This window comes from Coenobita brevimanus, chromosome 47, assembly GCF_032717465.1.
Source record: "Coenobita brevimanus isolate Jiangsu-jjx chromosome 47, ASM3271746v2, whole genome shotgun sequence".
NCBI lineage: Eukaryota > Metazoa > Arthropoda > Malacostraca > Decapoda > Coenobitidae > Coenobita > Coenobita brevimanus.
In genome coordinates, this window is record NC_137000.1 from 27,000,129 (window position 1) to 27,012,749 (window position 12,621).

At 42.7% G+C, this 12,621-nt stretch overlaps 1 protein-coding gene across 1 annotated transcript in view; it reads right to left on the reverse strand.

The window, feature by feature from the left end:
- Nucleotides 1-309: 309 nt before the first annotated feature.
- The window catches only part of wake (ankyrin repeat and fibronectin type III domain containing protein wide awake), a 569,524-nt gene continuing 557,212 nt past the window's right edge, over nt 310-12,621 (reverse strand). The window contains exons 22-23 of the mRNA XM_080271688.1: nt 9,922-10,150; nt 310-2,246 (exon numbers count right to left, since the gene is read on the reverse strand). Of these exons, the coding sequence (XP_080127814.1) occupies nt 338-2,246; nt 9,922-10,150 (2,138 nt within the window). The 3' untranslated portion in view covers nt 310-337. The remainder of the gene's footprint in view (nt 2,247-9,921; nt 10,151-12,621) is intronic.

Here is a 12,621-nt window from a genome sequence, read left to right on the forward strand (position 1 = left end):
CACCCCCCTCCAAGAATTTAAGGCATCTTGCTATAGACAGATAGATAGTTATACATATTTTTTCTTTTTAATTAGAATTAGTGATTTTAGTATGTACTGCACTAGACAGCAGGTACAGTGCTGGGTAAATAAAATCTGGCTCTCGATGTTGCTGATTAAGTATTATTTCGCATATCATACCTAGCTTTATATAAAAGAAATCTCACAAAACATAAACCATTTATTATTTAAAATATTTTTTCATAAATAACCATTCACATCTGCAAATAAAATACATACATACAGAAATATTAAGTACAAAATGACAGTGTAAAGCAGTGGAATGTACAATGACATGTTACAGGTAAGCAGAGTGGCGAGAGTTGCTCTGTTCTAGGGCTGCAAGCACATCCTGTTTCATTCGAACATAAAGCTTTCCCTTTTTCCAAGGATTCTGCAGCTGGAGGGGCCTGAAGTCCTCACGTAAACACCTCTCACGCATGCCAATCACAGCCACTAAGCAGAAATCTTTTAATTTATCGTTACCATAAGTGGGTCCACTTTTGCCCTTCAGCACAACAGCCACATTTAACTGTTTAACTACCAAGTCAATGACCTCCCTAGCAGTTGTTCTGGGAGTGATGTGGATTTTCACTGAAGTGCCAGATGCCATGCCAGTCTGATATGCAGCATAGACCCGTATTATAGTGGAGTCTTCGTTGCGTACCGCCCCTTCCCCAGTCTCCTCCCCCTCCGTGCTCTTGGCCTCACTACGTCCACTTTCTGAACACATAAGACTTAGTGTGTCTGTTTCAGTTTCATTCGAGGACAACGAGCGCAGACTGGCAGTCATGCTTGAAAATGAAGCCTCAGAATCATGGCTAAGACTGCTCCCTGCTCTCTGCATTTCAACATTTAAATTACTGCCATAACGCTGTAGATCAAAGCAACTGCTGGTGGGAGATTTACCACTAGCCACAGTGTTTTCATACTCTAATTCAACACAGCTGTTCTTTTTCCTCTTGCTTTGCTCTATACACTCTAATGAAGATATACTCTGATTAATTTTTGGTTCACTATTACAGCACATGGACTTCAAGCATCCCTCATGAGTATCATAGAAAGAAGGAGCACTGGCCTTTCTGGGAGGGTATCCAAGCTCTACACAATGTTGCAAATGATTATCACTTCTAGAAGTTGGAAAATCCTTACTGTACATTTTCCGCTCACCACTAACTTCCATATGTTCTCGAGTCCATGACAGAAGTGGTACATTTTCATTTTGTTCTCCACTGTTTATTAGAGAGTTGTATGATTTACCACAGTTCTGATTACACCCACTTGTATGAACTAAACACTCCGTTGTTTTTGACTTATGGAACCTCACCTCACACTTGACAGCAACACGTATGTTTTCTGAAGTGTTCGATTTAAGCATTCTTGGTGTGTCAGATTTCTTAACACTAAAGCTCAAGTTATCATCTTTCCTTAACCTTTTACTGTCTGCACCAAGCTGTAATGACTCACTAGAACTATGAGTGTCTTGAAGAGGTGTAGCTGCAGAAGGTAAATTTGCAGTGGACTGAAGAGCAGCTTGGTGTGCTGAAGGAGGAAAGGTACAGCATAGTAAATTGCTTACAGGTGTACCTGATGCAGTTTTGTCCCTAGCATAGCTAATGGCATCCATAACCCAACGTAATCCCCTCCAAGTGGCATCCAACTGCTCCTGGAAACTTTGCAGCTGCCACAGTCTGTTCCGAGAGCAGTTGATCTCATCCTGGCTGAATGCTTCTCGACTCGCATGCTGTGCCATTAGTGTATCCATCTCCAAGATATATGAAAGGCGAGCATATCGACCTATAAGCTCTCGCTGGTATGTGCCCATGTGTATCATCTCAAAAATCTGCAGGGGCAATGTGGTAAGGGAGGGTTGTGATAAAAGGTCATCTTCTTGGCCTGGAGCTGAGCACACAGCATCCACAGGAGGCATCACCAAAAGCAATGACACATCAGGACTCAATTCTAGCACTTCCCCACAATATAATCTGTGTTGTTGTTGTGCCTCTTTATCAACTTCCAGCTGGGAAAGTAATTGCAATGCTGCTTGGCTTAGCTGAGAATGCCAAACTTGTTGTGCTGGAGATGGGGAGCACGTAAGTGATGTTCGTGACTTGCTCTCTCTACTTTCAGAAGCCTCTGTATTGGGACATAGAGGCCATGGCTCTAGCTCTGAAGCTTCCAAATTTTGCACCCACTCCCATTCTTCCCTGCAACATACATATACACTACATCAATCATCAGCTGCAACAGTCATTAAAAGAAAGTTGAAATAATTTTGTTTTAAGGTAGTGCATTACTGACAATGTGTTTACCTTGTGCATAATTTGTTGTGGACACACACTGCATATGATTTTTTTCTTTTTTTTTTTTTTTTTTCAAATAAAGTGTCAAAGTCAAAGTCAATTTTTTATTTGTCAGAGTAACATACAGACATATATTGTATATACACAGAAAGAAACTATACTGGCCAGGTGTGCACTCAACTAATAGAAATATGCTAATTCATTCTAAGCTTGGGCTGAGTTCTAAAGAAATAACCCTTTCCAGAGAGACACTAGTTAACTTTGTCAAATTAATGTAAAATATGGTCATCACCCTTTTCCACTTCAGTATCAACATGAAAACAAACTCATACACAATCAACCCTGTTCTAACTGTAATGCCACTTTCCATACCATAATACACCTACGGATACCTCATATTCTTCCTTCTTGCAATAGTCCTGTAGCATAATCTGAATAAAAGATCTCTGAAAGCTGTTGTTGTTGCAACCTTAGGCTCATCTGGAAATGAACCTTGTGGACTGCTGGAAAATGGCCAATACAACCAGTTGCTTCCAGAAATGTTTTGTTGAAGTTATGTTGATGGACTGTCTGTTTTGTGATAGTGTGAAGCATGAGGTAAGTAACTGTTGTACTGTGAGGGATGCATTATTGTGAGGGCACAGTGGATTGCTTGAGCAGTATAATGAGTTGGCACTGAAGCATGGAAGAGCGGTGGCTGGATCACAGTCTAACTAAGAGCGCCTGTGTCTCTCTGAGTAGGGTAGTTTCTGAGGGGTGAATATCTGTCTAGTGGTAGTTCATAAAGATGCTGTTTGGCTTGTGGATGGTTGTGGTGGATGTGTTTTTTGGGAACTGTAGTGCTGGGTGGAGAAGGGACATGACTCAGATACTGTGTTATGTTGGAAAGTTATCCCCCTTTTTTTTTTTTTTTTTTTTTTTTTTTTTTTTTTTTTTTGAGGGGGTCTTGAGTCGCAGTGATGAACTGTGTCCTTCTGATATTCATATAATTCTTGACTGGAGGTATTTTGTTTCTTGATGTAGGTGACCTGATTCTGTGGTCTTTGTGCATCCTGTTATATTTTCAAGGTTTTGTTTTGTGTTTTCCTGAGTTTATCTGTGTGTTGGTTAAGGTGAAGGACCAGTTTAAGCTCGCATAATTCATTATCATTCTAATAAACTGTTTACAGATTGCTGTCAAAGATTTTTTCTGCTTTCAGGCACTAAGTTTATGAGATGCCTTTAGAGAGAAGGGCAGCCTGACTGCTGGGGACAGAATGACATGGGAGTGCTTTGCCTGTCATCACCCCTTCCAGGATTAAGATGTTTAGCTATACACAGATAAACAGATAAATAGATACTTGTGCATGTGCGGTGTAGATGGTAAGCTGCTAGGTGCCGTCAAGAGTTTTTATGATGGTAGTGAGGCACGTGTAAGGGTAAACGGGCATCTAAGTGAATGGTTCATGATCAATGTGGGCTTGTGACAAGGTTGTGTGATGTCCCCATGGTTGTTCTATATAATACATGGACAGGGTGATGAGAGAAGTAAAAACACAAGTAATGGAAAGAGGAATGGTGCTGGTAATGAATGGTGATGGATGGAATATCTCAAATTTGTTGTATGCTGATGATGCAGTGCTACTTGCAAATACTGGACATGAGCTTGACAAACTAGTGCAGAGTTTTGAAGATGTCTGTGAGCATCATGCCTTAAGAGTAAATGTAGAAATGAGAAAAGTGATGGTTATTGAGAGGGAAGGTGACTCCCAGTGTGATGTTATAGTGAATGGAGAGACACTGGAATTGGTGAGGGTTCAAATACCTGGGCAATGTGAGAGAAAAGAGAGAAAAATGTGCAAATGAAGTGGAAAGTAGAGTGACACAAGGAAGGAAAGTAGCTGGAGCTATGAAGGCCTTGATAAGAAACAGTGGCTTGAGTCTTGCAGCTGCATGAAGCTTACATGAAGGGGTGTTAGTGCCAACTTTAACATACGGACATAAGACTATGTGTGGGATGAAAAGGAAAAGTTAAGAGTAAGAGCAGTGGGGATGGGACTGCTGAGGAATGTATGTGGAGTACAAAGAGTGGATAGGATACGGAATAATATGATTTGTGAAAGATGCGAAGTGAGCGAGGAAGTCTGTGGACACCAGAATCAAAGAGAATGTACTGAAATGGTATGGTCATATGGAAAGAATGGATGACGAGAGATTGGTGAAAAGGGCGGATCTGAGTGAATTTGATGAAGGGAGGAGGCAAGGTAAGCCAAGAAGAATGGAAGCACGGCCCATTAAACTGGGCAAACTTTGGCTGTCTGGATGTTGCTACTCTTCACCTTGCCCTAGAGTGAGAAAGAAGGTCTGGATAATGGTGATGATGATGATGATGATGATGATGATGATGATGATGATGATGATGATGATCCTTGTACACCAAGAAAAGGTCATGTGTGTGTCTAACTCCTACAATTTCTGGTGTCTTTCCAGTGGGAATGGTTGGATAAAGCGAAAAGCCTGAGAGTGTGTTAGACATTCATTTCTGGAATGAAATGTGACGGTTAAATTGGCTAGTGTGGAAGTAATGCGAGTATAAGTGGCTGGGGAATGGCTGGGAGAAGGAGGAAGGTGAGAAGACAGGAAGAAATCAGTAGGATAGAAGTTGTGGAAGCAATGAAGAACGTTAAATCGGGGAAAGCCCCAGGAATTGATGGAGTGTGTGGTGAAATGCTGAAGCATGGAGGAGAGACAGTAGTAGAATGGATGTGGAAGATGTGCAGATTGGCCTGGGAGGAAGGTAGAGTCCCGGAGGATTGGAAATCAGGTATAATTATTCCCTTGTACAAAGGAAAAGGGGAAAAAGAAGTGTGTGGTAATCATAGGGGCAATTGTCTTCTTAGTATAATAGGAAAAGTGTATGGTAGGATACTTATAGACAGAGTTAGAGAAAGAACAGAGAAATTAGTTGGAGAAGAACAGGGAGGCTTTAGGAAGGGAAGAGGTTGTGTAGATCAGATATTCATTCTTAGATCTTTAGTGGAAAAGTTTCTAGAGAAGGGAAAGAAGTTGTATGCGGCTTTCATGGATTTGGAGAAAGCATATGACAGGGTGGATAGACAAGGATTGTGGAAAGTGTTAAGAATATATGGAGTAGATGGGAAGTTGTTGAATGCTGTGAAGAGTATGTACGATGGTGCAAAGGCTGCAGTGCGTGTGGTGAATTTTTTCTCTTTGAAAGTTGGTTTGAAACAGGGATGTGTCATGTCCCCATGGTTGTTCAATCTGTACATGGATGGGGTAATAAAAGAGGTACAAGGTAGGGTAGTGGATGTTGGAGTGGCTCTGGTGAGAGAGGATAGTGTTTGGAAACTCCCTGTACTATTGTTTGCAGATGATACTGTGTTGTTGAGTGAAGACGCAGGGGAGCTGCAAGGCTTGGTGGATGAGTTTGGGAGAGTGTGTAAGAAACGGAATCTAAAGGTGAATGTAGGGAAGAGTAAAGTGATGGTCTTTGAGAGAGGTGAAGTCAGTGAATGTACAGCGAGGTTGGATGGTGATGAATTGGAAAATGTGAGTACGTTTAAGTACTTGGGTAGTGTGATGAGTAAAGATGGAGGTTTGGGGGGTGAAGTGCTTGAAAGGGTACAGCAGGGAAGAAAGGTTGCTGGTTCTTTGAAAGCAGTGATAAGAAACAGGGAAGTGAGCATGGAAGTGAAAAAGTTACTACATAACAGTATTGTGATACCAACTCTAACGTACGGAAGTGAAGCTTGGACATTGTTGGAAGGACACAAGTCAAGAGTGAGAGCAGTGGAAATGAGTTATTTAAGAGGAGCCTGTGGAGTCACGTGGAGAGACAGGCTGACGAATGAGGATATAAAGGAGCGTTGTGGTGTGGATGTGGATGTGATAGGAAGCGTTATGAGGAACACACTGAGGTGGTTTGGCCATGTGGAGAGGATGGAGGGTGAAAGACTGACGAAGAGAGTGTATGTGAGTGTGGTGGAGGGGGAAGAGGGAGGGGGAGGCCGAGGATGAGATGGAGGGATGGGGTGGAGAGGTATATGAGAGAGGGGGGTGTGAGTTGGGAGCAGGGCAGTGAAATGGCGGGGGACAGGGCGACTTGGAGGCGATTTGTTTGTGGCCACCCCAAACGGGATTGAGGCATCTGGCAATAGATAGATAGATAGACAGGCAGTCATTGTGCATTGTCAAGGCCAGTGTTCTTGTGAAAGTAGATACAACTTGGGCTGGGATGTTGGTTGTTGAGTAACGGAGTATTTAGAAGCAAATGCCTAATCACTGGCCTAGGACAGCACTATTGCTGAAAGAGGAGGGGATGGCAGGTCATGTAACACAGCTGAAATGCCTGAAGTTCTGCAGTCCAACAGTTGACTTCCATATGGGCCAAAGATAAAAATAACATCCTCCAGTAATTTTTCCACTGTGTGAGGCACTCCAGGTCAACCAGGTACCAGACACAATGGACGGAAAAACAGGATCAGTCATGAAGCTATTATCAATATAAAAAACAGCTAAAGTTTTTCTAACAGAAGCAAAACAGCTGTAGTAGAAAAGAATTCAAAAATACATACATTTGTATTTCAGGATAAAGACATACAGTAGGAGGAAGAAATGGCTAATAAATTTCACTGTAGTAGTAGTAGTAGTTGTTCCCTAGGCAGTCTAGCTGAACAGCCCCAAGCCCCTAGGCAAGGCCATGGCCGAGACCGGGCTTTCCCACAGAGCCCTCAAGGAGTGTATGTTGTGTTGGCATAAGTGATTGTGTGCAATGCAGTCTTCCATAATGTGCCTAATTGTGTGGAGTGCTGTGTTGCATCCTGGACAGGTATTACCAACAGAGTTATCCAGCCTCTTCTGGTAACTTAAAAGGAATGGATGATGCCCATATGTCAGCCTGGCCAGGTGGACCCTGTCCTCATGAGAAAGATAGGATTCAGGAGGGTGGACATCAGGAGGCCGTGCATGCAGCTGTGTGTTGTCTTTAAGTGACTGAATGGAGCAGTGAGTGATCTGAGTATGGATATGCTCCTGGAGGCTGGTCTGAGGCGGGTGCGGGGGCAGAGATGACAGTATTTGTGTATGATATCGTGTGCTGGGTGTTGTTTTGATATTCCTTGGTGTGTGTGGATGTGCTGCCATGTAGTGTAGTGGATGCTCTGGGTTTGTGGAGGCTGCAGCAAGAAACTGGGTGTCTCTCATGTCTAGGTGATACTTGACTTGGAGGACTTTGATTTCTTCATGTAGATCGTCTGTGGGTGTAGTAGCTGTGCAGCCTGTGATTATTTTTTGGGCTTTGTTCTGTATGGTCTGTAGAATGCTGTAGTGTGCTTTGGTGAGGTTAGGAGCCCAACACGGCCGGCATAATTAATCACCAAACATACATATTGTTTGTATACTGTGGTTGTGGTTTCTGTCCGAATGTTGTATGGGCGAGTGACCTCAAGACTGTGTGTGTGTGTGTGTGCGTGCGTGCGGTAGGGGAGTGTTGTTTGCGGTGAGATGTGGGATGTGACTGTGTTCTGCTGTCCAGTTTGTGAGGAGGGTCACTCTAGATTTGGCTGGGGCTATTTTGAGCCTGTTTGTGGTGAACCATTCATGTAATGTGGTGAAGTAAGGTTGAAGGATGTGTGCCGCTGCATTTGCGTTTTGGTGTGTACTGTACATTTAAGTGTTATATCATCTGCATAGGAAGCTATGTGTATCTGTGGTGTGTGGGGTGTGGGTATGTTGTGCATGTATAGGTTAAAGAGTGTTGGGGACAAAACAGATCCTTGGGGGACGCCATTTGTGAAGATTCTGATGTTCGAAGACTGACCAGCAAATGTTACATGTGCACATCTGCCTGCTAAGTAGTTTGCCAACCAGATTTTTGTGTTTTTGTGCATATTTGTGTTGAGTATTTTGTTTGTGAGGTTGTGGTGGGGGATGGCATCAAAAGCTTTGCTAATGTCTAGTGTGACTATAGTAGCCGCAGCGAGAAATGAACGCTGTGGTGGGGCAGCCGGGATGACCGGGGATTCCCCCACTGTAGCCATATCCACATGTCACCGACCATCGGCCACCGCTGCAGCCCCGCTCCATGATCCTTACCCTGTGTCTCTGGCTTTCTTTTTCTCTCTCGGTTTCTATATAAACTGGTGTATTTCCGAAACTAATTATGAAATTATTATGACTTTTGTTCCACACCACCACTGAGGTAAAAATCAAGGAGAGTTTTCTGTATAAAGGTTTCCCCCCCCTCCTAAATGTGGCATATGAGCGGGGGAGTGCGGCCTTGCCGATACCTCCGCCTGACCTATAATTATACACTCGCCAGAACTGACCTGCCCTCAGACAAGGGGGGGGGAACCTTTATACAGAAAACTCTCCTTGATTTTTACCTCAGTGGTGGTGTGGAACAAAAGTCATAATAATTTCATAATTAGTTTCGGAAATACACCAGTTTATATAGAAACCGAGAGAGAAAAAGAAAGCCAGAGACACAGGGTAAGGATCATGGAGCGGGGCTGCAGCGGTGGCCGATGGTCGGTGACATGTGGATATGGCTACAGTGGGGGAATCCCCGGTCATCCCGGCTGCCCCACCACAGCGTTCATTTCTCGCTGCAGCTACTATAGGAGTGTTTTGTGTGGTGGCCTACCTGAATTCATGCCATCAAAAACATTCTGTGTAAGGTCTGTAAGAAGGGTCTTTGAGGAGTATAGTGGCCTAAAGCCATGTTGTGCCTGTGGTCACCTGTTGCATAAGTAGCAGGCCCATATAGGCCTAAATATAACATTTTATAGTTTTTTTTATTGAAATAATTGCATTTCCTTATATTTACAGGGAGACAAATATTTCAGATAAATGACTTTGTAAGAATTTAGGATGGCTGACAAGAGTTATGAGATAAGTATGGAGAGTTCTTTTTACTTTCAATTTCAATTATTTATTCAAAGCTCAATCGCATTTGTTTGTTTGCCACAGGAAAGTATACCTTTTGGGCTTTCATAAGATGTATAAAAATCCTAGGTTTGCAAAGTAATGAGAGTAGTATAAGGGAAGCAATTAACTATGCTCATTAGCACCATATTATGTTTATTTATCTCCGAATAAGGCTATTGCTCATAATTTTAACTATGGATTAAGGGGGTTAATAAGATTAACAACAGTAGCAGCAAAAGAGTACTCCTGATCTGTCTGGACCTGTAGATCTATCACCTGCACGCAAGCAATCATCTCTGCAGGGCTGTCCTATGCAGCGAACTAATGTTCCTTCACATCAGACAGCACCTCATCACAGAGAGGTGCGGGGAAAAGTGAAGATGTTTGGTTCCTGGATGGGTGCCAAATTTGTGTCTCTCCACCCACTTAATAGGGGCACCATAATAGGCTCCACATCATCCCATTATACAGTTATTACCCAGCACTGTAAATGGTTTCTATGGTTACAGGAACCATTACATTTGTCACTCAATGTCCGGTCACCTAAAGGCAGCACTACACTGAGTGAGTGGATGATAGGTGCCCCACCTACCACTAAAGATTAACAGTAAAAACTATTGATGAAATTCTGGAACACACATAATGCCCTTACCTGGAGACATGTGGATTCTCTCTGACCTTCACGTGGGGAAACATATTGGGAGTCTTTTCAGGCACAACGACCTGCAAGACATCTACTGAGCTCTGCAGTTTGAGGTAGCCCAGGTAAAGTCCTCGACGTAAGGGTACACGACTCACTTGGTCATACAATATTTGGTCTTGCAGTGAGGAGAGCAAAAGGTCTCCAGCTGAGCTCCCAACTTCTTGTGTGGAAGTTTGGCCTATGGAATAAAAATTTAGATCATCAAACAGAGTTTCTTTTATAAAGCAAATGCAGTAATTAGCAAAAAACAGAAAAAAAGAAAAAAAAAAAAAAAAAAGATGAAATCTGACCTAAAATATGACACCACCTTACTCTTCTTAAGTAAAAGACAAAATGAAAGAGCTGTGCAAATACAGTAGTCTGTAATTTATCCATGATCAGAGGTCACCATCACCATCACCATCCTGATCCTACTTTTCCACCTGAATATATTGTGAGGCAGGATGCAAAAACATGGAAAGAAGAATGGAAGGAAGACAGCTATAAACAGCATGCCTGTGAAATTGCTCACAAAATCATTCAAGCTTCCCCTGGCTCCACCATACAAGCTTAACCATCTGCACAGTTTTTCTTACATAAATATATGTGTGCTTCACGTATACCTGCCATGTATAGTCAATCTACAGATTATCAACTTGAAAATTTGGTGCCATACCCTAGTCACACGTTAGTCTGAACATATATTTACTGTATGTTATCCATCCAACTCAATTTCCAGTCAATTCCCTAGCCTCAACTTCCATACCTTGTTTACATACAAACTCATTTACTTTATCTATCCACTTTCATCTTGGCCTATCATGTCTCCTTCCACCTTACTGGTAATGAAGGCAAAACTGCCATCACCACTGAACTTATGCAATATGAGCTTCATCCATCCATACTGTACATCCATCATCCAATCCTATGTTGCCCCATGAGGAGCGTAGCAGCCCGGGGCTAGGCAAGTTGGTCCTGACATTTAACCTGCCCCATCCCAACGTTTTCTGGGCAGTGGTACGCCCCAGTCCCGACATTTTTGGACCTTTTTTATTTTTTGGCTCAAACATCCGCTTTTGGTGAGAAACATCGAAAATTCATAGAGAAATCGCTCACCTGAGGTTTAAAATACTCGATTTAGGTACGAGTACTTCCTTACCTGACTGGGTTTTCTAACAGGCTGGCACCAAAGAAAACGAGTTCTATGGGAGGGTAACTATATGCACCCATAAACAGTATTTATTTATTTACTTGGTATGAATTTATATGTAGTACAAGAGTGTACTGGTTTTCAAACAGTAATATAGGCATTATAAGCACTGTTTCACTCACTAACTTATCACCATTCATGATCTTTTTTTTCCCACATTACCTGATCATCATTTCTAACTGTTTCTTCCTCTAATGGTATGTAAACTTTGTCCTCCACACTGTCATCGATTGGGGAATCACTCTGGCCCTGAATGTCTTTATTGGCCAGGTCACTGGTAACAGGTGAATTGCCGAGACAATGGCGTGCAAGGGGGGGGGGGAGAGGTTATGCGGTGTAAGGCATTGTCCCTGCTTGGCATCTTGTAGAGGAATAGAGAAAGGTGTCCCGTGTATACATGCCAAAAATCACTCACGAAATCACTCGCGAAAATTGAAAATTGTGCAAACTGGGGACCTTGCAATGTTGCCGCGTTAATTCACGTCGCCGGGACATAAGTGCACATTATGTGCGGAAGTTAATTCACGTCGCCGGGACGGCGCGGGTTAAGATGAAAGTGACCAGCCTCACTCATCCCTGAGTGGCATTATGTGAGCAATAAACCCCAACCACCCCTTGGATATAAACCTTCACCAGCTCAATCTGCTTGGAGCACCTTAATTACCCACTAAACCACCAGGTGCCATAATTTGGTTATATGGTTACCACCCGGCATAGTAAAAGGTTTCCTGGTGTACAGGAAACCATTTGCCTCGTCACTCAGTGCAGAGTCACCCACAGGCAGAAGGAAGAGGAAAGAATGAAGAAAAGAAAGACAAAAGAGGGAGTGTAAAGTCACTCACAAGCAGAAGGATGACAAAAGAATGAAGAAAGACAGAAGAGGAGCTATATGAGCTTCCTGTTACCAAAATATAAAGTCCCATTCATGGCAATGTAATAAAATATTATTGATATATTTGTAATGTATCATTTATAAAGGCTCCAACATGCTTACATATGTTGGCCTTGGTCACCTAATGGTGGCTCTCTATACTCTCTGATCTCTGGCGGCCGTCCTATTCAGGCCCTCATCCCTGAGGTCACACTATGACCTCATCCCAGGTCTTTTTTTGTGTGTGCCTCTTGCAACCCTACCCACAATGTTCATATTTCTCACCTTCTGCATTTAAACGTCATGCTCTATCCTCTCAACATGTCCAAACCATCTCAATCTACCCCTTCTCATCACCATCAATACATTCCAGTCCTATCCTGCCTCTCAACTTTTTAGCTACAATCCTAGCCCCTATAGGCTTCACATTCAAGGACACATTACACATCCATCTAATCACTGTCACTTCTGTACATCTGAGTCTACAAATATCCTCTTCCTTTACTGCCCAGGTATCATTACAATATTACACTCCTAACACATGCTTCATACATCCATCCCATAATATAAATAATGGTGACTGCTACAA